We start from the raw sequence: 26,429 nt of genomic DNA, 5'->3' as shown, positions 1-26,429 counted from the left end.
CCCCATGTGTCCCCTCCCGGGTGTCCCCCTTTTCCCCGGCTGTCCCCCCTCCCTCTGGAGGACCCACCAGGCCGGGCTGGCTTTGCCGGGAGGTGGCAGCCGGTGGCCGCCGCCTCCCCGGGGCTCGGGGTGATCGGTGCTGCTGCCCACAGCGCCTGGAGCTACCAGGGGAAACATTAGCCCAGGATTTATTGGTTCTATTATCATAATCATCATTATTTTTATTATGATTCTGGTGGAATCTGCCAGCGCGGGGAGCTCTGGAGAGCGGCAATAACTGAAGCCGCCTTGGGTTTCCTATTTACGTATTTATTTTATTCCGGTGGAGCGCTTCCAGATTCCAGCAGGCAGCCGTGGCCCCGGGGCAGAGGGGGCGAGGAGGCCGCGCCGGCTGGGCATTCTTCTGACATGCTGTCACGGTCTCCCCTGTTTCCCACCCCTCCCTTCCCCGCACAAAGTGGGGTGCCAGGGTGGGGGACCCCAGTGCTTGCAGCCCAGCAGCCCCCCGGGGTGGGGTTTGGGGGTGTCATCCTGTCATTGCTTGCCTGAGTACGGGTGGAAATAACTCCATCCAACCCCAGGCAGGGAGCAGAGGGGGAAAGCAGCAGGGAAGAGTGAGGGATGTGGGGTTTGTCCCTCTGTATAGAGGGTTGAGTTGGTTTCAAACCAGAGCAGCGCAGCTGAGGGGACCCCACTTTGGGTGGGCTGGGCAGAGGAGACCCTCATTCCAGTCCCAGTGCCTCCTGCTGCCACCAGGTAAAGCCAGAGCCCGGCCCCTCTGCGTTCCCAGTAAAGCCCAAATCCTCAACAGCCCAAGAAAACCCCGACCCTCCACAATTACAGTGGCAGCACAAGACACAAACCCCATCCCTGTCCGTGTGGCTGGTGGGGACCGTGCAGGGTCCAGCCCTCCACAGACACCGTTTTAGGGAGAAATCACTGCTCCATTCCTGCTGTTGGCTGGGAAAGGAGGGCTGGCAAGGCAGGGTCACCCCACCGCCACCTCTGACCCCAGCCCTGCTGTCCCTGAGGATGAGAAGGGACACTGGGCTGCCCCAAAGGGCTGTGCCAGCCCAAATGTGCCTTTTCAGGAGCCTCACAGAGGCTTTGCCCCCACCCTGGTAACCCCCAGCTTTAAAGGAGGCTTTGGGGACGCAGTGTGGGACCAAACCTGGCTCCAAACCAGCCCTGGGAGGTGCCAAAGCAGGAGAGCCATGGGCTGAGCCCTTCCCCTGCCAGCAGCACACGGGAGTCCTTCCCTGGAGTGTCCCTGCCATGACCACAAGTCACAGACCCAGGGAGATGACTCCCCATCCCCACATTTCCTGGGAGCAGAAATTTGGCAAACAGGGCCATTGCTGGCCCCAGGGTTGGATGGGGCGTTTGGCTGAAATAACAGCGCCGGGCTCTGCCCCCTTCCTCCCCATGGCCTTGGCGGGGCGGACTCGGAAGAATGCGAGTTGGCCATCCATCAGGGAGACACAGCAACAGCCAGCCGAAGAAAGAGGGGCATTTTAGGAGGAAAGCCAGGGAAATTTGATCATTAAGAAATCCTCCTGGCTGTCTGGGGGAATTTAATTAAATTGCTGGAAAGGGCTGTAAGCACATCTGGATCCAATATGTGCCGCTTTGATTTTTTTCTTTCTTTCTTTCTCTTTTTTTTCTCTCTCTCTCTCTTTTTTTTTTTTTTTTTTTTTTTTTTTTAGTTCACTCTTTTCCCATCTCGCTGTTGAAGGAGGGGGGAATAAAAGGGAAATAGCAGAGCCACAGAGTATTGGTTCATCTGGGACTGACTGGGATTCCTGGCAGGGAAAGAAAGAGAGGGAGAGAAAGAAAGAGCAAAAAAGAGGCAGAAAGAGAAGGAATGAGAAAACTGGGAGAAAAAGCTTCACCAAGGGGATGGCTGGGGTGTTTTATAATGCCACTGACCACAGAGACAGGGAACTAGGAGGCAGTGGGGGGAGTTGTGAGGGCTGGAGGGGAGAGGAGGAGGAGAGGAGCCAGCGCAGGGCATGCTGTACTTTTGGGGTCTGGCAGGGATGGAGGGAGAAAGAGGAGTTGCTCAGTAAATACAGAAATGCCATTCCTGCTGGGAAGGGCAGGACTGGGCACGGGGGACTCCTCCAGCAACCACTCCTGGCTGTCACCCCTGTGGGTGGCACTGCCCCGATCCCTGCCCGGTGCCTTGGGCGTGGAGGGGCTGCTCTGACCCCCAGCCTGGGCAGGACACGGGGCTGGGCACCCACCCACCCCAAGAGTTTCTGGACCTGGCCAGGCACTGCCAAGCCCTCACCATTCCCACACTCTTTCCCACCTCATTACTCCCAACATCCTCCTTAGGGTGCAGCAGAGGTGCAGCTCCACTGTCAGAAAAAACCTTCAGCTATGGATGAGCCAGCCCAGCTTCTCTGCACCAGAACATCCACAGGGCAAGATTTTGGGAATGTTAGGAAGGAACACCTGGGTACCACAAGGAGCAGCACCATCCCAGGCAGTGCTCCAAGGAGGCTGCACTGCCCCAGCCCGTGGTTTTGGGGTGAGGAGAGGGCTGGCAGAGCACATCCATGCCGTGCTGAGCACCATGGAAGCACAATGTGTTAGCACAGCGAGAGAGAAATATCAGGAAACCCCTAGGAAAACACAAAGTGACATTACCAAAAAATATCATGTTTTAAACCTTTTTTTTTTTTTTTGAGATAGGAAGATGGACTGGCAAACAGAAACACGTTCATCCCAAGAGCTGCAAACCTGGCAGGCTCTGGCCAGACAGATCCTCACCCTGAGGAGCCCAGCACAGCCCTGCCAATTCAGTGCCTCTGGCTCATCAGCCCAACAACTCTGGCCCAGCAAAGCTGGACTCAGAGCTCACACCCAGCTCAGTAAAACCCGGTGTCAGGTAGAACAAACCTGCTCAGCTTCATCTCTGCTCACCCACCTTTTGCCCAAAGCCAAGAGTCACCTTGCCAGCTTCAAAGTCCATTTTAAACCACAATTGTTACCGAAAAAATAAATGAGAAAGGCTTGCACAGGTGGGTTAGAAACACCATGAGTGCATGTTTCAAACAACCAGGTCTTGCTTCGGATGCCTCGTGTGGCTGGTGGCGTTAAAAAAATGATGCTGAGGGAAAAAAAAAAGGGCAAATCCTACAGCTAAAAAGGAAATTGCATTAATACAGATTGTTTTATTTAAAAAAAGCAAACCCTGACCTCTACTTCAAAAAAGTCATTAGACATTCTCCTTCTGAAAGGCCGACAGGGGATATTACTGAAAGGCCAGTTAATTTCTCAATGACTTACTGTTCTTGCTCTGCTCATGGAAATGTGTAAAGAGTTGGAGGGTAATTTAAGGCACCCTGCAGAAAGGTGTGTAAATCTTTGCATGTCTAAAGAAACTTTACCAGACTGCTAGGACTGGGAAAAAAAGAAAATGCTTGCCCTCCTTTTTTTCTTTTTTTTTTTCTTTTTTTTTTTTTTCTTAACTTTCCTTTGGAACTCTGATCCCCTTTGATCATAAAAAGGTCATATTTCAACCAAAAAAATATCAGCAATCACAGGGCTCGAGGAAGTGCGAACCCAAGGGGGTTTCACCGGCGATTATTCCCTCCATTTAATTATTTAATGCCACGCACTGAGGGAAAGCCGTCTCCCCTGGAAAAGCCAGACAGTTCAAGAATAAGGTCTGGCCCTAAACAAGGAGGAGGAAGAGGGTTATAAACAGGGATGGGGCTGCTCCAACCCCCACTGCTGCCCTCGCCCATCCATGGGCCAAGATCAGCCCCCCCAAATAATCACAGCAAGATGTTCCCAGCTCTGGAGCCGAGAGGGGCAAGGATGGGGGGTCCTCACTGCCCTGGCCCCCCCAGCAGCCCTGGCCAGCCCGTGCCCATCGCTGCTGGGTCACTGTCAGGGCTGATCCTAGAGCAGTTTTTCCTGATCATGGGGTTATCCCCATCCTGGGAAGGGTCTGTCCCTGCAGTCATGGTGGAAAAAAGCAGGATCAAGCAGCTCTCTGGGCAAGGAAGGCAACACGAGGCTGTGCTGGGCCCCCAGAGATTGGTGGTCCCAGGGCTGATGCAGCCTGAGAGCACGGAGCAGCCAGGAGGGCTGGTGGCAATTTTTTTGTATTCTAAAACACACAGAGAGTGCTTAATTGTGGTTCCCAGCGCTGCCCTGGCACGGGGGGACAGGGGACACGTCCAGCTGGGTGCTGAGCAGGGCCAGACCCCGTCTTTGGGAGCATCCCGCAGGGAAGCAGGAGCAGAGTGACACCGGCCCGTGATTCACACAGCCGAGGGGACAGAACCGGCCCCCAGAGCTGCCAAAGCACCCTGAGGGCCAGCAGATTGGACCAACAGAACCAATAAATGGATCCCCCCACAAAAAAAGATGGGAAGGGAGGTTGGGCTGGATTGTTTGCACACTGGAGGAGTCCCCCGCAGAGCTGGAGGGAGCCAAAATCTGCCTTCAGCTACACCCCTTCCAAGCTGGAGAGCTCTGGAAAGCTGCTTCCCCGTCAGGAAGATCAGATTTGGCAGCGCTGGCTGGCTTAAAAATCTACACGCCTCCGACTTGAAGGGGAAGAGAGTGCAAGAAAAGCTTTCGACAAATGTTAAAATAACTCAGCCAGGGGTTTGCTCCCTCGGCCGTGCTGGAGCTGGGATGTTTATGAGCCCAGAGCCGGCCGATCTCGCTTGGAGGTTTCACATGGAACCCAGCGCAGCCCTGGCCATATGTCCCCGCAGCGGCGGGGCAGGAGAGCGGCTGGAATCGAGGGGAAGGAATAATTGTTTAACCTCTTCGATTTCTGCTCACCGCCCCGAGCCCAGCCCTCCCCGGACACCAGCAACCAGCCCCGGGGTCTGTCCCGCTCCCTCCTTCCCTCCCACTGCCTCCTCCCTTGCATATCTGTGTGTATGCATATATATATAAATATATATAATTTTAAAGAGGAAAAACTCCTTTTTCCCGGTGGCTGGTTTTCATTAGGGAGGTTTCTTTCTAACCTCAAGGGAAGCAGCCTATGAGTTTTTAACTGTGGTGCAGGACGTAATTATCTCATTAAGGCGAGAGAGCCAGGCTTTTCCCAGGAGAGGTGACCTTGCTCCGGGGTTGATGGGGACCGGAGGAGGGGGGTGGCTGGAGGTGGAGGGGGGCCGTGTCCCCCGCTAACCTGCGGGTCACCTCTCCCTCCAGCCCCTCTCCCAGCCCACCCCATCCCTCCCCACGGAGCGCAGCCACTTACACTTGTTGATAGAAGCACTTAAAACAGGGCTGGGGGGGTGTGATGTGGATGGGATAAGGGGGGGAGAGGAGGGGGGGGAAGCGGGTCTCCCCCCGGCTCTGCCCCCCCTTTCCGAGGCTTGGCTGCCGGCGGGGCTCGGTCCCTGGCAGGGGGGCAGGTCGCAGGGCCGGGGGGGGCGAGGGGCCGCCCCGCTCGCCTCAGAGCAGGGGCGTTTGTTTGAACAGCTCCAGAGCAAAGAGCAGGGAAGAAAGTTTGGGCTGGGAGCGTGGTTTTTTTCCCCAGACGTCAGCACAAGGCGGAACAGGGGCTGGGGAGGGAGCCGGACTCAGGGCAGCCGTGATATTTTTTTTCCCCCCCACTATTTAAAAAAAAAAAAAAATTATAATTATTTTAATTTTTTCTCTTTTTCTTGGGGGGGGGTGGGTGGGGAAGGGGAAGGGGGCCGGGGAGCGGCCCGGCACCTCGGGGTGGGCTGCGGGCTGGGGGTGGGAGCCATGGACTCGGCGCCAGCCTTTGCCATGGACAAGCCGTTCGCCCCCGGCGGCGTGCGCGGCCCGGAGCCTCCCGAAAACGCTCAAAGCCGGAAAAACTTCAGCGTGAGCCACCTCCTCGACCTGGAGGAGGTGGCGGCCGGTATGAACGGGACCCCCGCGGCCGGTCCCCCGCCCGCCGGTAGCGGCAAGGCCATCCCAGAGCCGTCGGGAGGCAGCAGCGGCAGCGAGGCAGCGCCCCAGGACGGTGAGTCCCGCCGGGCCGGGATGGGCTCCCCGGGGATCGGGCAGCTTTGGGGATGGGGTGTCCCCGCCGTGTCCCCCCTGCCGCGGGGCGGGCACCCCGGACAAAGGGGGTCGGTGTCCCCCGAGAAGGGGTGAGGAGAACTGGGGGAGCGGGGGGAGGAGAGGGGGGAGCCCCGCCGGGGAGAGCTGCGAGGGTTCCGAACTCCCGACGGCTGGGGGACCCCGCCGTGAGAAAGGGACCCGGCACCCGGGACAGAGAGCAGAGGGACCCCGCACCGGGGCAGGGGACACAGGGACCCCGCACAGGGACCCCTCGCCGGCACCGGAGGTGTCGGGTCCGGGATGTTCCCGGGAAGTCGGTCCATGCCGGGGCTGCGGGGTCCCCATTTCCCCTGGGGTTCCCGGTCTCGGTTTCCGGGCGCGGGGAGCGGGGGCGGCCCGGCGGGGCCGTGGGGACCGGGACTCAGCTGGTCCCGTCCCGGCGGCCGCAGCTGCGCGTCCCCGGCACCAGAGGGGACAGAAACGGGGCTGGGAGAGGAGAACGGGACCGGCCCGGGACGCGGCTTCCTGGCGCTCGGTCCTGGCCGGGGCGCGTTTTTAACGGGACAATCCCGCTCGCATCTCTCCCTCCGAGCCGGTCCCGCGCATCCCCGCTCCTGCCCTGGGGCGGGGGTGAGGAAGGTTCGCCCCATTCCTGGGGCAGAGCCCCCAGAGCCCCCCGGAGCCGGGTGTGCCCTCGGGGCACAGAAGTGACAGAGAGGCGGGGGTGCAGCCCCGCCATCCCCGGAGTCCGGGCCAGGTGCCCTTCCCGAGGGATCGCATTCCCAAGACTGTCTCTCGGCTGGGCTGTGCTATCCCAGGCTTGTGTTCTACAGCCCTGCGGTGCTGACAGCCCTGCCGAGGGTCTGACCGTGCCTGGCCAGGGTGCACCCGAGAATCTGTGCTGCTGAAGGGGGCTCAGTCCTTTCAATCCCCCCCGGGTGCTCTCTCTGTCACCCCCCGTGGCTCCTACACCGCGGGCAGTCTGAAACATCTTTCTCCAACCCACAACTCATTCCCTGCACAATCTCCTTCCCTCATGGAGCAGCCCCACTGAGCCCCAGCCTCGTGCTGCTGAGGGCTGGCTGAGGCTGGACGCTGCTTTTTGGGATGGTATCTGATATTTTCAGTGTTATTTTCCACCCTCCCACCCTTTCCCTTGGGTTTTGTTTGTACTTTAGGCAGTGGCTTTGGGGCTGTGGGGAGAGTTTCTCCTGCCTGTGGGTCTGTAGGGGGGACAGTATTCCATGTGGGATCAACGCAGCTTTTGGAAACCCAGCCTGCAGCAGTCTCACTGGGCTGTTTGCAAAACAGCCGAGAAACAACAACCCTGCTGGGCTCCTCATGCACCCAAAGAACTCAGTGAGGACCCAGCATGATGCAAAAAGCAGAGCGAGAGGCTGCACAATCACCACAAGCCTGTTCTTCACCCTAAAAGCCCATTCCTCCCGGGACAGGGGCCCTGGGCTTTGGTCTGCAGATCCCAGCACTGCTGGCCCATGAGAGATATTTCCCATTAGCACCTGTTCTGGCATGCTTGCATGGATGGAGGCACCATCGGCACCCGGAATGCTCTGACGAGCTGACCAGCAGTTGAAGCATTTCTGTTGTTGAAAAATACCTGGGAGTTGAGAGCAGTGGGCAAGAAGAGAACAAGGAAACAGAGACAAGAACCTGTGTGCATGCAAAGCTGGACCTTTGAGACCCTTACCTGCTGCCACTGCCTTAACTGGGATGCAATTTCCTAAACTGAGATGGGGAGACTCGAAATACCCAGTAAATGTCCTGCCTTTGTGAGCATCAGCCTTCTGCTCCAGATCTGCGATGCGTTTGGCATCGGTGCAATGACAGCAAAGGAACTTTTACTGGTAACCTTATCTTCTATTGGCATCCTGAAATAAAACAGCCTCTCAGCGTTTTCTCTCATCTGCCTCTTCACCATTGTGGGGTTTTTCTGCCAGCTGCAGGTTTGGAGCCCCGCAGCTGGTGGCAGTGGCTTGTTATGAACACAAGTGGACACGGTGCCTCTGCCTCTCTCTGTAGGATGTGGCTCTGAGCTCCAGCCAGGAAGCACCAGGGTCATTGTGCTGGTGGGCTGGAGGAAGAGCAGCCCTGAACCTGGGGTGAAGCTGCTGGTACCCCTGCACCAGGCAGGGCTCACCATGGGCTGGGGGCTGCATTGGCAGAGCTGGCACAAGGGTGCTTTAGGCAGCCCCAGGCTGGCCCCGCAGGCTGCAGCCCCAACAAAGCCCCCTCCCCCAGGGAAGCATCAGGGAGAGGTTTCCATTCCTGAGGTTGGCACAGCCAGAGAAACTCAGGGCAGGGGTTTATTCTCTGCAGAAGGGGAATCAACCCCCTCCTGAGCTCACCCACCCCACAGCCCTGCCTGCTGGAGAGGGTGGCTGGAGGCAGCCCCATATCTGGGGCCCTTGGCACATCTCTCCTCCAGGAGTCCCCTGCAGGGCTGGCACATCCCTTCCTGCTGGCACTTCTGAGGCTTTGGAGGACCATTGACATGATCAAAGCCATTCCAAACTCCCTCTCTAGCCAAGGGGCTGCTCAGTCCCTGCCTTGGTCACAGTCCCAAACTGGCCCTGAGTGTACCCAGCGCATCCTCCTGTGACGGTGAATACAAATACCTGTGTGACACATTGCTCTCATGACACCCAAAAATCAGGAATCCCACAAGCCAGGCAAGAGCAAGCAAAATTCGACATTCACATCCTCATCTTCATCTTCATTCTCCCCTGGAGTGGTGCAAGAGGCTCCCATCGAAAAACCTTCGGCACAACTTCTGAGGTCTTGAAAGCTTGTTCACCTCCTTTCATTAGACTAACAAATAATGTGTAACGCGAAACATCTGTTAACAACAGCCCTTAATGTTCTCAAGATGATAAAGCAGGAGGGTAATTTTAGCCAGCAAGCCTTGACTGATGGCTTTTCAAACAATGAACTTACTCTTGGTGCCGCCTGGGGATGGGAGAGGGAGTCGTGCACTGGCTCCAGCAGTTGCTTTGGGGCTGAAAACTCAGAGTCACTTTTGTCACAGCTGAGCTGTGGCCCCTCCAAGGCGATTTTTTGGCATGGGGCAGGCATGCATTGAACATTTATTTGGCTACAGCCAGCAGGACCTGGGAGTGGGATGGGGAGGTGTGGTGGCCCCTGGACATCCCATTTTCACAACAGCGCCTGGAGCCCCTTTCTCATCCCCTGGGACCCTCTGACCTCTTCTGGGGCTATGAGGATGCTGAGCAGAGCAGTGATGAAGGGGAGGAGAGAAGCAGCAGCTCCCAAAGGGGCAGAGAGGATTAAGATGTTGTTACAACAAATTTACTTTAATTATGTAAACCAGAGTAGCTGAAAAGGGAGAAGTGAGGCAGGGAGGGACAAGGACCTGGTATCAGAGGGGAACAGGGACTTGATTCTGAAGTTAAAGGGGTGGCTGATTGCCCTAGGTAGCCCCAAATTCCTCCCAGGGCTTGGGTCCCTTCCTTGAGGCAAAGCCATCCCAGCTGATGTCCCTGTGGTGTCCCAGTGCAGGGACTGTGCTGGTCCTGGCTCACAGGTCTGGCTGTGCTGCTGTGCCTTCCCAAATACCACCTGTCCCCATCAGACACAGGCACAGCTCAGGGACACCTTGACCTCTCTGACTGTGCTGGCAGGAGTCAGCTCTGTAACACCAGGGCTGGGATGTGCCTTTGGGGATCTGCCTCCCCTGGGGCAATGGTAGATGGCTCAGCCACAATTAAACCCAGTGTCATTAAGTCATGGCTGATCCCCCAGTGAGACTGGGCCATGGGCACAGGGACCCAGCTGAGGCCCCTGCCCTGTAACCCCAGACCCCTCAGACCTCTCTCTCTGACACCCATCTGCTTTCCACAGCCCCAAAACTGCTGGCATCCTCCAGGCTGCTCTGCTGGGACACTTTCCATGGTTTCTGGATGCCTGACCAGGGACAGACAGTGGTGTAGGGACCCCGACACAGCCCCCGTGGAGGGGAAGAGGCTTTGAGAATTGTCTGATAGGTGTGGCTCAGCTCTCCAAGGAGAGGCTTTGGTTCCCTACAAGAGGGGTCCCTGCTGCTCGGGGTGGTACCACCATGCTTGCCATGGCACATGGGATGAGATTGGGGTGCACTGACCCCAGCAGGGCTGGGGTGCAGCATTTACAGCACCCATCATCCCTCACCGCTCCCCAGAACAGCTCAGGGTGCCTGGCTGCCCCCCCAGACTGGCAGATCTGCAGGGCCCTGGTGGGGACAGTCCCTGTTGGCAGAGCTGGGCACGGTGGCATCTGAAGCAGAGGGGGAATCTCCATCCTTGTAAGGCCAGCCCAACCGAGCTGTCAGTGACCTCGCCTGCCTGGGGACACCTGGAGGGCTCTGAGGGCTGCAGACCCCTGGACAAGGGGGGTTTGTCCATGTGCCCTCGGGGATGCTGAAGTGGGATGGTCCCCAGGGGAGGGGATGGCGTTTGTCCAGTGCCTGATGCTGGCAGGTCCCCAGTGCAGCATCCATCAGCAATTATTCAGTAAGCGCCAATTAATTCATGTGGGAGCTCCCCACCCTGGCCACCTCCCAGCCCTCCACATTTGTTTTTGCTTACTGCAAGGCTGGTGACAAGCAAGGATGGATGGATGGATGGATAGGGAGCCTGACAGGTCCCAGCTCACCCAGAAGGTTTCCAGCACATCCCAGTCAGGAAAAATTAGGGGCTGTGAGGAGGGACCCCACTCCCAGCCAGGCCGGTGCAGGGGACGGGGGACAGCCCCAACCTGCAGCGTGTTCCTGCAGCCAGGCTTCCCCCTCCCTAACTGGGGACATCTTCCACTGTGGTTCTTATCCTGTGTCTCTGCCACTGTCCTGCTCGTGGTCCCAGGCTCTGGACAAGAGGAAACTGGTTCCTCAGGTCTCATCTACCCAAAAAACTGCTGTGGGGTGGGAGTGCTGCTTTTTCATGGCACAAGCAGGATAAAGGGCTGAATTCACCACCCTGCAGAACCAGCCAGAGCAGCACAAATCACTGCCAGGCACTGCCAGGGATGGGGGTCACTGCTGGAAGAAACCCCAGGTCTCGTGGAGCTTCTGGCATGGGGTTCACCCTGGTACCACCTCTCTGTGCTTCCCTGTGCCCTCCAGCCTTGAAGGGTGACACACACTCACCATCCCACTCCTCCTCCAGTGACATCCACTCACCCTCCTGCTCCTCCCCTGGTGACACTGGCTCACCATCCTGCTCTTCCCTGTGCCCTGGGCTGCTGTCAGGCTCTCACTGACTGGTGACAGCAGGGCTCTGATTTGGGGGCCCCCAGATGAGCTGAACACCCCCACCTGGGCTCCAGGCTCCCCCTGCCCCAGCTCGGGGGGCTCTGGGCTGGAGCAGGGGCCCCAGGAAGTTGCCCTGCCCACGCTGAGCTCTCCCCAGGGCACAGGGAAACACATACCAGCACGTTCCTGCAGCGCTTGCAGGGCTCTGCGGGGTCCCCACACGTGCTCACTTCTGCTGGGAGAGCTGCTGCCAGAGGGTAAAGGGAAAAAATCCCAAACTCAGGGCTTGGGGAGATGGGAACCCTCTGGCTAGGGGAGTCCAAGAGCTGGAGCAGCCTTGGCTGGGCCAGGAGGGCAGGAAAATCACTTTTCTCCCCGACTTCTCATTGCCAGGATTTTTCTCTGCTCAGCACCCCCAGCGAGCCGGGTTTTGGCAGGCATTGCCGTGGGGGATGCTCCTCCTGAAACAGTTTCCCAGCAGGGAGATTCACAGCGTGACAGTGTCTGCAGGGGACAGTGGCGGGGTCCTGCATGTGTGGGGACACAAAGCTTTGCCCCACTTCCCTGGGAGCCCCGGCAGCACCCACAGATTGCTTTAGTCCCCAGCAGCAGCTCAGACACCCCCTGACACCGCCATGCCCACGGGAGGGGCACCCCCAAACCACAGGAGGGTGCTGGGGTGCAGGGACACCTTGCCTGGTTCCCCCTGGGCTGTTATGTCTCGCTCAACCAGGAACAGCTCAGTGCAAGACTATTTCCCCTCTCCTTCTGGGCTGTTATTTCAGGGAATGGGGCTGATTCACAGGAAAAATATGAAATTTCGACTCTGTGCAGCCAAGATGGGTGAATTTCAACGAATCAGCATTTTAAGAGAGCCTGGGTGTGTGTCTGTAGCTGGGAGGCTGATGAAATGATTTGGGGCTTTGAGGCTGCCTCGTTAGAAACCCTCCTCTCTCCCAGGGAGTGGGGCTGATCACCCCTTCACCCAAGGCTGATTTCCTCCAGCCACGGGGAATTATCTCCCCAGATAAATCACTGAAGCTGAAGGGATGAGGTCTGAAGCAGGACAGGACCCGGGTGCTCTGGGATTGGCAGAGGGTTGGTGTCCCCACACTGGCATCTCGTTCCCTTCCTGCAGTATGAGCAGAAGCTGGAAGGAGTTATCCTTCCAGGCTGGGATACCTGAGCCAGGGAACTGGGTCAGAGCATCCTTTAAAATGCAGGGGCAGTGGGTAATGGCTGGGCTGAGCTGGGACTGAGCAAGGATTTAGACCAGGGTTAATGCAGATCAGGTTTTTCCTGGCTGGAAAAAGCAATTTGGAACAGAGTGGAAGCGTGGTGGGCAGAGGCAGCCACCCCCTGCCTGGTCTTGGTGATGCCCAGAAGGGTCAGGGAGGATGGGAACAGCAAAGCTTTTGGGGAGAAAGGCCTGATTTGGGGTTTCAAGGTGGTTTTCCATTGCCTGTTGGCCAGGACTGCCCCAAAACTGCCAAAGAGCTTGTTTTTCACTGGACAACCATACATTTCCGAGAATTAACACAAAAATTCCTACCCTCGCCCTTGAGGCATTCCCGATGTGTGCCCGAGGGACACATGGCCGCGGGCGATGTTTTCCAGCCTTCCCACGGTGAGGAAATGCCCTGTCCGTGCTCAGCATCCCTGAGCAGATGCTCCCCTGCCCCGGGAGAGCCGCTCCCGGCCCTGGGACCGGCTGGGGCAGCGTTGGCACCGGGGCCGCGGTGCCCGGGGGTCCGGGGCAGCTCCTGCCCAGGGTCCTCAGCCGGGGAATTGCGGGATGCTGATGTTGCAGGAATTGGGGGAAATTGCTTCGGCTTGTGGGGGAGTGAAACGGTCCTGAGGACATTAGGGGGACAGGCGGGGTCCCCTTTGCCACCTCGTCCCCTGCAGCCCCACCCGCGCACGGTGCGGCAGCAAACGGCAGCTCGGAGGGTGTTAATTGAGCAGGAGAGATAATGAGGCTGCGGTGCTGCTGTTTCCTGCGGGTTTGGGGGGGAAACAGCCCCGGGGAGGCTGGGCAGGGCTGGGGGGACAGTTCAGGTCCCGGGGGATGCCGGGCGGGCTGGGAGCCTTCAGAGAGCGGCAGCGCCAGCCGCCGGCCCCCTCCCCTTCCCTCCTCATCCCCCTTTGAGTGCATATAATAAAGCAGCTTTTCAGCTGCGGCTGCAGTGATAGATCAGGAAGAATTGTATGAGTCTATTAAAGTCTGTGTGTCTCTGAATGGAGACTGTGGCTAAGCCAGGCGCCAGGCTCGCGCATTGAACCAGATGTGGAGAGGCGCCATCCTTTCCAGCCACTGAATCCGAGAGGCTGCAGGCTTCACACGCAAGGAAACTGGAGTGCACATGGCAGGGGAGCCGGGGGAGCGGCGGGGAGCACATGGCAGCGGGGTGCTGGGGAGGGGGCACAGCCCGCAGCTCCCCCGGGCACCGCAGCCGAGCCGGGGACAGCGCTGGCACTGGGGGGGTTCGGCTGCCTGAGGCACCCCAGGCTGGGGAGAGCACCCCGAGCTGTGCAGGGAGTTGTGCTGAGCCTTGGGCTGCTCAGGGCATTGCAGTGTGTGTTCGGAGGGGCTGCTTCACACCACAAGATGTGCAGGGGGTCGGCGTTGTAAACGGGCCAGGAGGGCACTGCTGGGGTGGGGTGAGCATTGTGCTGCACCCCAAACTGCACAGGGCAGTGCCAGGTGAGTGTGGTGGGGTTCCACAGCACCCCAAACTGTGCAGGGCAGTGCCAGGTGAGTCTGGTGGGGTTCCATGGCACCCCAAACTGCACAGGGCAGTGCCAGGTGAGTGTGGTGGGGTTACACAGCACCCCAAACTGTGCAGGGCAGTGCCAGGTGAGTGTGGTGGGGTTACACAGCACCCCAAGCTGTGCAGGGCAGTGCCAGGTGAGTGTGGTGGGGTTCCACAGCACCCCAAGCTGTGCAGGGCAGTGCCAGGTGAGTGTAGTGGGGTTCCACAGCACCCCAAACTGTGCAGGCTGTTGCAGGGGGAGGCATGTGGCACTGAGCCATCCAGGGGAATCACGCTGTACCCCAGGTCCTGCAGGGCATGGCGAAGTTGTGGGGATTGTGTTGCACCCCAGAATGCACAGGACAATGCCAGGGCTGTCAGGGGTGACTTGGGGGTGGCAGGAGCAGTGGTGGTGCAGGGGAGCACTTAGAGGAGCCCAGACACAGCACTGGGGTGCAGAGCCTGGTGCTGCAGCAGCACAGCTGAGGAGGGCACAGGATGGGGCATGGGTAGCTCCTGCCCCCAAACCCACTCTGCTCCAGAGCCAAGGCAAAAATGGAAGGACAGAAGGAAGGCAGGAAAGACAGGAAGATGTCATCCTGCTGGGGACAGCTGTGGCTGGCAGCTCCAGGGGCTGGTGAACCCATGGATCCCATGTCCCCAGCAAAGGTGTGAGGCAGAATCTGCACAGGGGACACAGGTGACATGGGGACAGCCACTCCAGGGCTGAGCTGGGCTGGGCTTGGGCTGGGGCAGCTGCCACACTCCTTCCTCACTGATTTCACTTTCTCATCTGGGCTGGCCACATGGCTGTAATTTGGGGGTTGTAAATACCTCAGGGGAATTTTTACATTTTAAAAAACTGTTTTCATTTAAATTAAAAGACACTCAAACATTTCTATTAGTATTAGAGGTTTATAAAACTTAAAACAAATGTTGAAACTAAACTTCCAGGCAGCATCCACTTTGGGAAGCCCTCTGCATGTTTGACATGACCAGATAACCTATTGGCCAGTAAGTTTTAATTTTGTATGAGAGTGTCAGGGTGCCCAGTGTGGCAGGAGGGTGCTTGGTCTCCTTGGGGACATGGAGGGGATGAAGGCTTGGAGTGATGAGGGTGAAGGTCTCAGCTCTGCTGACTTTTGTAGGAAGCAGGACCCTGATATTCCTGTCTCCATCCTGTCATCCCCTGGTGTCCTCCCCATGGCTGGTACCTGCCCCCAGCAACCTGACAGTGATCCTGTCCCCACTGTCCCCACTGTCCCCACTGCCATGCCCACTGTGCACAGTTCTGCTTTAACCTGGAAACAGTTAACCAGGCCGGGTTTAAAAAAAAAAAGATACGAGCCACTTATTAAAATGAATGTTTTACAATAAATTTGGCGAGAGGCCACCGACCTCAAATGAAAACCAGACAGGAGGACAGCAATGCTGCTTGCTGGCAGGGGCTTCCGGGACGTCTGTGCTTGCAGGCACCCACGAGGGTCCTGCTTGGAGCGGGGCTGGGGTCCCAGTGGGGCTCACACCCATCCCACACCCTGGCCAGACATGCTGGTGTCCAGAGCTGGTGGCTCTGGAACAGAGTCCCAGCAGGTGCTGGTGCTCACTGATCAAATGGGTGCTCAGTGATTTGCTGGCCTGGGTGTGAAAAACACCCTTTTGGCCTCAAAAAAAAAGAGATTTGGGGCAGTGGTCACAGGAGGAGACATCATGGGAATTCTCATCATTCCCCCTTGTCCCTGCCCTTCCCCCCTTGGCAGTGACCCTGATGCGATGGGGTCTCTGCTTTAACCTCGTGGGGCTGGTGTTGGGTTTCAGTGCCAGATGCCACTGGGGCTGGCCTGCTTGGGCTTTTGCCTATTAAATTTCAAAAAAACACCTTTTTGGGGGGCTGGGGAGGAGAGGAAGGCTGGGATCGCCGTGCCAGGGGTCCCTGGCTGGGAGCCAGCCCTCCACACAACGTTCCTGCTATGCAGCCCTGGCTGATTTAGTTTTATTTTTCTAACACTGAGCAAAAGTCCCAGTGAGCTCTCAACATCATGATGGCCTGATGCACCCTCCATCCCCTTCCCAGCCCCACTTTGCAGTTAAATCCAGAGTTTTGGTGGTGCTTTGCAAGCACAGACAGGTGCTACTCCTGGGCCGGCACTTGCACGAGTCTCATTAGTGTTAATTAATGACACGTCTGTGCCCTGTTGGGAAGCCAGGTAACCTATTATATCAGGTGGCTGCATGTCAGCGATGTTGGCACCTCTGTGGCTGCATCATGGATGCACTAAATGGTGCCTAAAAGGTCTGCAGGATGGGGAGGGAAGCAGCATCTGCCGTGCTCAGCCCTGATGTAGAGCAGCAGGGTCTGTGCTGGCATCATCCATCATCTGTCTCACCATCTCCAGTGGCTGTGGGGAGCCACCATGGCAGTTCCCTCTGCCCAGACCCCTCACTGTGGTGCCTGGGGCTGACCCAAATCCCAGCATTTTGGCCACAGGGTCTGAGCTGGCTGTTTCCCTGAGCCACAGAGGCCCATTCACACATCTGTGAGCCACCACCGTGCTGCCACTGGCCACTCTGGGCTGTTTGAATGAGCTGACAAAGGGCTGGATCCCCAAGGGGAACCCGGGGGCTGCATCCCCAGGAGCATCCCAGGGTGCTGCAGTGGCGTGAGGTGCGGGACAGCCCAAGCACTGCTCTCATCCCACCCCAAGAAGGTCTCCTGGCTGGGAGATGAAAGCAAGCTCCACAGTGAATGTCTCCTTGCCGGGAAGGCTCCTGGCTGGTGGTGGCTGGGGGAGAGCCAGCGCCTTTTGTTGGTCCCTGGGCCTCCACTGTGGGGGTTGGCAAATTCACAGGAGAACAAAATGAAAATTCCTTCTCCCCCGTTGGTCGGTGCTGCTCAGAACTTGGCTTGGATCAGTCAAACCCACCACGCTGTCTTTTCCTGAGGCACTTGGCTGTGCTGGGAGGGCTTCAGCTCCTGCTACCCCCAGCCCTGCAGCCACAAACATCCGCCTGAGGAGCCCTTTGGTCTGACACAGCCTCTCTGAGCATCCCTGAGTGAAGCCAGGAGCACCTATCCCAATATCTGTCCTGTCTCCCTCTCTCCCTCTTTGGCATTTGCAGGAGGAATCCAGACTGGCACCACTGTGGATGAGTTTTGGTGTGAACCCTTTTGAGTTGCATGTTCCCCTGCCATGAGCAGGGAAGATGCCAGGTCCTGACCTCTCAAAGCCATGGTACTCACGCAGACCGTGGACTTTCCCAGGAGCCTTTCCTCCTCATCATCCTCGAGGGGCAGACTGGGTGCTCGTTGTGGAGCGCCCCAGCTTTGCCCCAGCTCAGCTCCTCCCCAGCCCCGTCCCCGTGGAGGGCTGACACAATGGAGGCAGTGGTGGCTCTGGAGCAGGGACAGCCCATTGTGTGGGGCTGCAGCCGCAGCCTCCAGCGAGCACACGGGATGCTCCTGGCAGCTCCCGACAGGCTGGCATCACCCTGCGCTGGCACGGCCCTGGGAGGGAACATTTCTCTCGGAGACCACCGAGCCCGAGGGATGCTCTGAGTGCTCTGGGTCCGGGCTGGCTGCCCTGGGCCGGTGCCACCGTGGGTGGGCACAGCCAGGCAGTCTGAGCCCCCCGATGGCCCCGGCTCCTGGGGTGCAGGAGCCAGGCGGGTGGGAAAGCGCAGCCAGAGGCCTCGGCGAGTCCCGCGCTGGCGCAGGCTCTCGAGGCTGTTTCTGGAGCAGTTGTGTCAGGGGACGCTGATGGTGCCAGGCTCTGTGGTCTGGATCCTCAGGCAGGGCTGGGGCTGGGGCCAGGATGCTGGGGTGTATCCTGAGCCAGTGGGCCCGGCAGCAGGATGTGTCCGTGTCAGCTTCTCCAAAGGTCTGTCCACAGGCAGTTCCCACCCTGGTGAAAGGTGGGTGAAGGCACCATCTCTCCCAGATCCCTGGGAGAATGGACAGGAATTTCTTGTGCTGCTCAGCCTACTCCCCTTACTCCCACCAGAGCTTTGTGGCCAAAGATGTTCTCCAGCCCCTTCCTGAGGTTTAACAGCATCCCACCAACCCTGCCTGCTCCTTCAGGGAATGTGGCTGCAATTAATTCATTAAATGCTTCCGCTGACGCAGGAGCTGGCTGTGCCAAAACACCATTCCTGGGGCCTGGCCTCAGCTGGGTGAGCACTGTGCTGGGCTCTGCAGGAGCCTCTGACTGGGGCAGTAGCTTCTGATATGGTGGGAAGTGCTGGGACTCCTGAGCACATCAGAGCCTCAGGGCTTTGCCTGCAGCCCTGTGCATTTCACCAGCTTTCAACTTTCAGGGCGTCCTCTCTAAATCCCAGCACAAGACTTGGCTGGCTGGTTCCTCACCTGGCATCTCCAGCATCTGCTGCTCTTCTTCATTCTCTTCATTATCTTCTTTCTTTCTCACTGTGACTTCCTGATCTTCTCCCTCTTCTGCATCTGGGTTTGGCAGCACGGCTGCCCTTGCTCCAGAGCCAACTGGAGACCCAGCTCTGAATCCACTCACTGCTCTCAGCAGTGAATTTGGTGGCTAATTCTGGGCTGGAACCTTCCCTAAGGAGAGCAGTGTCTCATGATATGGGGATCTTCCTTTTCACATTCTTTCTGTTCCCAGTACCCATCTAAGCATCATGTTCCCAGTGCATTTGCTGCACTAACAATGAGTTAAAAAAAGTTTCAGTGCCACCACTGGGTTACCAGCACAGGCTGGACACATCCCCACTGGGATGCAGAGATGCTGCTGGCTCAGCCTGGACCTTTCTGGTTTGTTCTGGCTTTCAGCTGGACTTGCTGTGATGGGTGCTCAGACACCACACACCATCCAGGGGTGCAAGCGAAAAACCTCCTGAGCTCTGGGGGTGCAGCCTGTGCATGGAGCATCCCTGGGGCTGCAGCACTGCTGGGCAGGATCTTCCCAAAAACTGGGTGTCTGTGTGGCTGGGGGCAGCAAACTGTGGTGCTGGGTGGTTTCTGGCTGGTGCAGAGGCAGCTCTATAACCATAAAACAGGCTGCTGCTGCCTGTCAGTGAGCACGGGCTAAGGCCCCCCCGGGACAGCCTTGGCCTCTTTCTTGGTCCAGGCTTTTGCTGCTCCTTTTTAGCAGAGACACTTTTCCCCCAGCAAAACTGGCAGCCTGTAAAAACGTGTCAGCGTTTCAGTTTTTTCACAATTAATGAGGTGAAACATCCTCGGAAACATTTTGCTGTAATGTTTCTCCAGTAGCTGGGACTTGCCCCTCTCTTAAATTTTTCATGTACGCCACTTGAGCCGAGAAAGTTTCCTTCGGACTCAGCACATTTGGACCCCCCCAGCTTCAACCTCCCCCCAGAGCCTTCAGCATTCCCAGGGTCTTTGCAAGGCTGGGGCTGGGCTGGAAGGGAAGCAGGGAGCAGCAGTGGGTCGGGATGAGGAGGTGGGAACCTGGGGAGGGGCTGGCAGCCTTTGCTCCCTAGGGACACCCTGCCCCCTGTATCCATGGTTGTTCCCAAGATGGGTCTGGACCTCACAGCATCATGCCAAACAAAGCTGGGGCTGGCATCTTGTGGGCAGAGGTTGGCAGTCCCAAAGGGTTCTCACCTGGGTGCTGGGGTGAAACCATGCAGAAAATGGGAGTTTCACCAGGTTTTGCCCCCAAGCTGGTGCTGTGTTGGTCCTGTGCAGCAGGCTGGGCTTGCTGGTGGGTGCAGCAAAGGCACTGTACCTGGGACTCAGCACATGTGGAGGGGCTGTTCCTGGCTGCTTCTCAGCCTCCCAGGCTTTCCAAGATGATTTGGGGACATTAAAGACCTGTTGTGGTGTAGTCATCTCCCACCATCACTTCTGCAACGAACCCTGTCCTTCCTGTGCCTGTGGACAGTGACAAGTGCCCAGCTTCCCTCTGGCCTGTGGAGCATTCCTCCTGCTATCTCTCCTCCCTTCAAAGCTCTGGTAAAACCCCTCCTGGGCTCCCAGGCTGTTCCCAACTGCATCCCAAGGCAGGGCAGTGTTGGACGTGGCTGCTGGAAAGAGAGGTCATCTGCACTTGGCAGCCCATGCACCCTCAAATCACACCCTAGCTTCGGGTGTCTCAGCTGAAGGTTGTGGGATAAAAAGGAGCTGGAGTGGGCACACACCATGGAGGGGCAATTCCCAAACCCCAGAGCTTTGCTCCAGCTCGCTGCAGTCTGAGGGGAAACGCTTCCTCCCCATCGCATGATTTAGAGGAACAAGTTAAACAATTGCACATGAAACTTTGGCAGTCGTCATCGCTGGAGCTCTCCTCGCTTCCCCCGAGTGTATAAAGGGATGAAGGGAGTGCATGTTTACCGAGAGAGACCATGGGAGAAACGAAAGACATTGTTTTTCCAAAGGATTTCTTGGCTGTAAAAGACCTCCACCACCCTGCGGCTTCCCTGATGAAGGCCCAGCGTTAATTTGTTAAATCCACATCAAGTGCCCAGAGAACCCGTTGTTTATTTTTGCTAATTCAGCCGGCCGAGATCAAATTGGGGTTTTATTTGTTAAGGATAGACCTTAATTAATAAAAGCTATTTATTTGGCTAGAGCCGGCCGCAGCCTGAGGGTCAGATATGCCACGATCATTATTTCAAGTAAAACAAACCCAAAATGTCTCTCAACAGTTTGAAAAACGTAGAAACTTAGAGGGCTGAATTTATTTGTCTTAGGAAGAATTTACAGCTAATTCCCTCCAGGCTATTTCAACCCTTAAATTATACCCAAGAAGAAAAAAGGAGGAAAAAAATGCCATTCCAGGCGTAGTAGGGAAGTAAATGGTACAGCAGATTTGATCATTTTGGCTGGGGGGGGGTGTGAAAAATTTAAAGCTTAAAGGGTCTTTGGCAAACTGCTCGCAAATAAATGGAACGTGTGAAATAATTTAATGACAGAAAACTGTTTAGGGCCATGGGGGCTGCGGTGCAATGGAAAATGAAACACGTTGGAGGAGATGTAGCCTGGGCTTTTTGCGTGAGAGGGTTGAACTTGCTGCCTTGTGACCTGAAAGTCAGGGGTATTTGCACCCCAAAGCCAAGAGCTAGAGTTGGACTCGGGAAAACTTGTCCCAGGATGTGATGTTACTCATGGGGAAAGGGGTTTGCAGCATCACCGGGGGAAGAGACAGCTGGCAGCTGGCTGAAGTGACCATCTGGGGTAGATGGGATGGTGCTGGGCACACACCGCGCTCTGGATAAGCATCCAGCAAAGAAACCCCCCCAAACTGGGTGTCAGAGGGGAGGCTGAGCATGGCTGGCAATAAACCCCATCCCTGAAAGACATCCCAAGGGAGGATCCCTGTCTGTGTTTCGGGGGCTCAGGCGAGTGAGCTGCTGGGATTGTCAGTGCTGCTTGGTCTGGATCACAGCTGCCCTGAGGCCATTTGCTGAGCGCTAAAGGAGCTCGTAAGTCAAAACCAAAGTCTTGGTGGAAGCCGAGTGAAAATTACCTCTTTACAGTGCTCAACAGCAGCTGTGGGAGGTTGGGGGTCCTGCCAGTGTAAGGGCCCCCCTTGGCAAACCCAGCACCAAGAGTGAGACCCGCTGAGTCTTTCCTATGGAGAACTAATGGAAGCACAGAGGGAAAAGGCAAGAGTCAGAGAAGGGGGCTGGGTTGGTGCCCAGCTGAACCAGCACGGCTCTGACCCAGGGGTGGTGTTGCCTTTGCAAATGGGGCAGCACCTGTCACCTCCAAGTTCTCAGTGTGACACAGTCCAGGCTTGCCAGCATTGGTGCTCCCACAGGGAGAAGGGTTTTGGGTGACTCCAGTACCCCACGACATCTGTAGGGCACAGCACTGCTCCCCGGCTGTCGGCAGCTTTTGAGCAGCCCAGAGAGCAGGGCAGGACAGCCCAGAGAGGGGGCTGGAGGTTACCCAGGCCACATCCAGCACCCTAAAACCCATCCACATCATGGGTGAAAAGTCTCCTGTCTCTCCTAACACTCTTAGGCAATTTAAGGCTTTTTTTGTGATGCACATTGGGCCCATCCTGCTCTGTGCAAAGCCGCAGTGTCTCCCTCTCCCCATCCTCCCCCGCATGTCATCTTTCGTTATTCAGTAATGTTATCCCCCCTGTTTTCCCCCTTTCCCTGCATTTCTTTTCCTTTCAGCGGAAATTGTAATCAGTGGAAGATAAATACAGGGAAAGTGGCTGGGGGGAAGGCTCAGGAGCCCCTCTGACCTCAGGGTTGGCCAACCAAACTGGTCCCTGCAGCCCAAATGAACCCCCAAATTATACCTGACAAAGGCAAGGATTTGGCTTTCTCCACAACCTCCCCAAGCACTGCTTTGGGACAGAACAGTGATGGTGGGAAGCTGATTTAACTCTGTACAAATACAAACTCTTATTTCTGGAAGCCCATCGGGCTGGGGAACTGGTTTCCAATTCCTCCATCAGGATGTCAGCAGGTCTGGTTAAATCCAAGTCCCACTGATGGCAGTGAGAGGAGAGGGTGTCTTCAGGGGACACAACTTATCCCCCTTTCCCATTCCTTCTCTGATGCCACAGAGAACTTAGGCTTGCTCATTTTTTGGGAAGCTGATTTGAGGTTACTAAAGCATCTCTGATAGAAGAAATCCAGGCTGACTGTACATTGTAAACCTGTCAGACACTCACCACCAGCAATTAGGGTGGCATTTGTCTGGTCCCACGAGCCTGAAATGCCTGATCTAACGATGAAAAGATGTTACCAAGGCTCATCCCTAAGAAGAACAGGATCCAGGCAGGCACCCCATGTGTGGAGCTGCATCCCTGCCATACAGAGATGGCCTGGAAAAGCAGCAATAGGGGCTGAACAAAATGCCCCAAAGCCAGCATAGCCCAGGGTTTGGATGTCTCCAAAAACCCAGGAACCTCTGGCACTTGGACACATCCTGATCCCTGATCCAACCCCGGTCCTAAACCTCGATCCCAGCATGACTGCCAGCCCCATATGGGAAGCACTCAGCACCACTTGTCTCCTGTGGCTGTTTAGCTCTTCCTTCTGTGGTTTTGGGGAGATAAAGACCAGCCAGAAATGTGGCCAAATCCTACAGAACTGGATTGAGAATTAATTTTAAAAAACTTTCCTCCTCCTCCTTTCTTTCGGCCAAATTAGAGTGGTGAGAGAAATCATCAGTATGGAAAAGTCCTGTAACCAGGTTTAAATTGAAGATGAAGTCAAAGGGGGTTTATAAATTTTATTTTTACATTTCCCAGGGTTCTGTTGAAATCATTGCCAGTTTGGTGAGGGGCAGTGGGTACCCTTATGACTACACCTTTTGAACCAAACCCTGATCTACCATTTCCCCAGAAGCCCTGTGGCATGGTCATAAATCCACAAGGAAACCTCTCACCCTGTTACATCCTGTAGCTCTTTCCCAGTCTGATGGTTCCCATTTCAGTCCCAAGCTCCCAGAAAACTCAGGGACAACCATGGCTGGACTTCATGTATTTTAATCCAGCGGCTCATTAGCTCGCTGAAGGAAAACAGGACCAAAAAAGGAGTTTAACTAAAAGGGGCAACTGGAAAGCAGAGACTGGCAGAACATTTGAAGCTGGAGGAACAAGTGCTGGAGGGAATTCTGAGAATTTTATTTGTGAGCCTTTAAACACGATTGGTGGCGAAAGGCAGCCTGTGGTTTCCTGGCTGGGGAAAGGGTCTCAAAACCACAGATACTTCAGGCACTGTCCATCGTGTCTTCACCCAACCAAGAAGGTCATGTCCAAATATGAGATCACAGATTGTTGATGGTCAGCCAAGGCCAAGTTGCACCTACAGCAAAAGACCCAGAGAAATGCCAGTGGCTGCAGAGAGGCCTTGGGAGAATGGTGTAGTTGGGCACATAGGGGTCCTAGGCACTTGATGAAAATCTTATTGTTGGACGTTTCATGGCTAGAATTATTCAGAGTTAAGGTGTAAAGAGTTTTTCTGGCCTTAAAGATCTTGGAAGTTTCCTCCTGCTCAACAGCTTAATGGTGTTTTGAAACAGCAAAGTTAATATCCCTTCCAGTAGATTTTGTTTGTTTCTCAAGCATTGTCTGAAAATGCTGCACTTGTTAACTATCACAATTATTATTATTAGCAAGTGTTTAATTTGTGAGCATACTCAGGGAGTGGTGAGCTCTGCCACCCTGACCTCTGCAGTGAGATAGAGCAGAAAGCCTCAACATACCCCTGCCATGAATCAGAATGTCATAAACTTATTAACATTTCAAATAATTCCAAAATGCTTTCCCACCAGTAGGTACAGATTGGATCCAGATGCTTTATTAACAGAAAGAATCATTAACCAGTACCTCCACAAGGGAGAACGACAGCGAGTCGTGCTCCCCACGAAGCCTTTGCAGGCAGCTGACTGGGTGTCTCGGAAAAAAGCTTCATAAACTTGCCCAAACCTTATGATATTAGTGACAAAGAAGAGATTAATCTCAGCCTGGCTGACAGCCCAAGATCAATACTGAGAAACCAGACTACACCCTCAGCTTCATGTTTCCATGAGCCAGCAAAGCCAGAAATAAACACTGCGGAGGCTGAGCCCTGCGAGACGTGGTGCCGCTCGTTCTGAGCTCTGAAGACCAGGATTGGAAGAGCAGATGCTTGGCTGCAGTCCTGTGTCACCTTGGGGACATGCCACAGCTGGGGCCCTGGGGCCTCGGGGGGTGTTGGAGGTGGGAGCTGAGACCCACATCTTGGGGGTGTTTTGGTGCTGAGTTTTCATCACCATTCATGAAAGTTTGACTTAACTAGCAAGAAGCAAGAGCTTCTTAGCAAGAGCTGAGCCCCAGCTTGGATCAAGTGCAGCCCCAGAATACACTGAGACTGGTATTCAAAATCAGGTCCACATGGTTTTAGCCAGATGTGAAACCACCACAGACCTTGGTGGCTGGTAAATTTTGGGGTTAACCCTAAGCTCCAGCAAGTCCCAAAACAAAAGTTTTTGATTCTCATGGACATCACAAGGTTGCACATATGCAGCTCCCCACAGAACTCCAGGTGCCTGGAGGGAGCATGGCTGGCACACAGCAGGACACTACAGACCCAGAGGGCTTGAGTTTGCTGGGCCAGGGGTCTCACATGGGTCTGTGTGAGATTTATGCGGTTCATGAGGTCTCATGTGGCTCCTGTTCTTCCCCCACAGGCGAGAGCCTGAGCCCAAGCTGTGGGGCAGCCAAGAGGAAGAAGAAGCAGAGGAGGAACCGCACCACCTTCAACAGCAGCCAGCTGCAGGCTCTGGAGAGGGTCTTTGAGAGGACGCACTACCCCGATGCCTTTGTGCGGGAGGAGCTGGCGAGAAGAGTCAACCTCAGTGAGGCCAGAGTCCAGGTGAGCACAGGTTTGTGTGGGAGAAAACAACACCCTCTGCCTCACCCCCAGGCAGGAGCAGGGACTTTCCCCTCCTTTGTTTCATCCTGCACATCGCCATGACCCATAGGACAGATGCTTGGGACATCCCTGCTCCCACTGACCACCTTTCACCCTTGTCACAGGTGTGGTTTCAGAACCGGAGGGCCAAGTTCCGCCGTAATGAGAGAGCGATGCTGGCCAACAGATCGGCATCGCTGCTCAAATCCTACAGCCAAGAAGCAGCCATTGAGCAGCCCATGGCACCACGACCCACTGCACTGACCCCGGAGTATCTCTCTTGGACCAGCACCTCCCCGTACAGGTAGGTGGAGGCCCTGGAGGAGCTGGGGAGGAGGTGGCCGTGGGACAGAGCTGCCTAGAGACCACTCCAGTGCCGCAGGAATGCAGCCCTGTGCCACTGCTGGGGATTTGGGGAGTTTTATGAGGCCGAAAGGAGCTCATCTGACTTGGCTTTGGGAACCATTTCAACTCTGAGCATCTGCTGCCCAACGCTGAGCAGGCTTCTCTGTCTCCTTGCACTTCGGGGCTGGAGCAGGCGCCCTGGTCCTCGCAAGGGATTTTCTTGGCCTCATGCTGACCCTTCCCACATCTCGGCACAGGAGGTGGCATGGGTCCCTTCTGGTTCCCAGCTGTTCATGTTCAGCCATCACTTCCAAAAGCACAAAGCAGGGCCTCCTGGTGCATAGTTTGAGGGGTTCCCACATCCATCCAAGCACATAAAAATGCCGAAGCCTTGGCTGTTCTTGTGAGAGATCTCCAAGAGGGAACAGCCAGCCTGGCCTGGGAAGCCAGCAGGACCACAAAGGGCATGGGGACTTCTCCATGGGCCATTGCCTCATTCCTCCCTGCTCCCTCCCTGCAGCACTGTGCCCTCCTACAGCTCCAGCGGGACCGCAACGCCCACCCAAGGGGTGAACATGGCCAACAGCATCGCCAGCCTGCGCCTCAAAGCCAAAGAGTTCAGCCTCCATCAGAACCAGGTGCCGACCGTGAACTGAGCAGGGCAAACCCCATCCCATGGCCTCCTCCAGGATACA

The 26,429-nt window shown here is 56.1% G+C and overlaps 2 protein-coding genes across 6 annotated transcripts in view; one reads left to right on the top strand and one right to left on the bottom strand.

Moving 5' to 3' along the window:
* Positions 1 to 5,735: 5,735 nt before the first annotated feature.
* Positions 5,736 to 26,396, top strand: PRRX2 (paired related homeobox 2). Its single transcript, XM_058853729.1, has 4 exons — positions 5,736 to 5,980; positions 25,166 to 25,350; positions 25,515 to 25,693; positions 26,255 to 26,396. The coding sequence occupies exons 1-4, from the start codon at positions 5,737 to 5,739 to the stop codon at positions 26,388 to 26,390; spliced, it is 744 nt and encodes a 247-aa protein (XP_058709712.1). The 5' UTR covers position 5,736; the 3' UTR covers positions 26,391 to 26,396.
* Positions 22,804 to 26,429, bottom strand: part of PTGES (prostaglandin E synthase) — a 29,847-nt gene continuing 26,221 nt past the window's right edge. For all 5 annotated transcript variants that reach the window (XR_009279199.1, XR_009279202.1, XM_058853731.1 and 2 more), the window contains one exon: positions 22,804 to 23,799. Coding sequence is in view for 3 of the 5 variants with exons in the window: in XM_058853731.1 (XP_058709714.1) it covers positions 23,727 to 23,799 (73 nt within the window). In the remaining 2 variants the exon portion in view is untranslated. The remainder of the gene's footprint in view (positions 23,800 to 26,429) is intronic.

This window comes from Poecile atricapillus, chromosome 20, assembly GCF_030490865.1.
Source record: "Poecile atricapillus isolate bPoeAtr1 chromosome 20, bPoeAtr1.hap1, whole genome shotgun sequence".
Taxonomy (NCBI): Eukaryota; Metazoa; Chordata; class Aves; order Passeriformes; family Paridae; genus Poecile; species Poecile atricapillus.
Note: the sequence above shows the minus strand (reverse complement) of the source record. Positions and strands in the feature narration are given on the sequence as shown.

What these genes read in the sequence shown, in the direction of transcription:
- PRRX2 (XM_058853729.1), top strand. Translation starts at nt 5,737, where the DNA reads ATGGACTCGGCGCCAGCCTTTGCCATGGACAAGCCGTTCGCCCCCGGC. An exon ending in CGAGGCAGCGCCCCAGGACG is followed by an intron (nt 5,981 to 25,165) that starts GTGAGTCCCGCC and finishes CTTCCCCCACAG; the next exon opens with GCGAGAGCCTGAGCCCAAGC. An exon ending in TCAGTGAGGCCAGAGTCCAG is followed by an intron (nt 25,351 to 25,514) that starts GTGAGCACAGGT and finishes CCCTTGTCACAG; the next exon opens with GTGTGGTTTCAGAACCGGAG.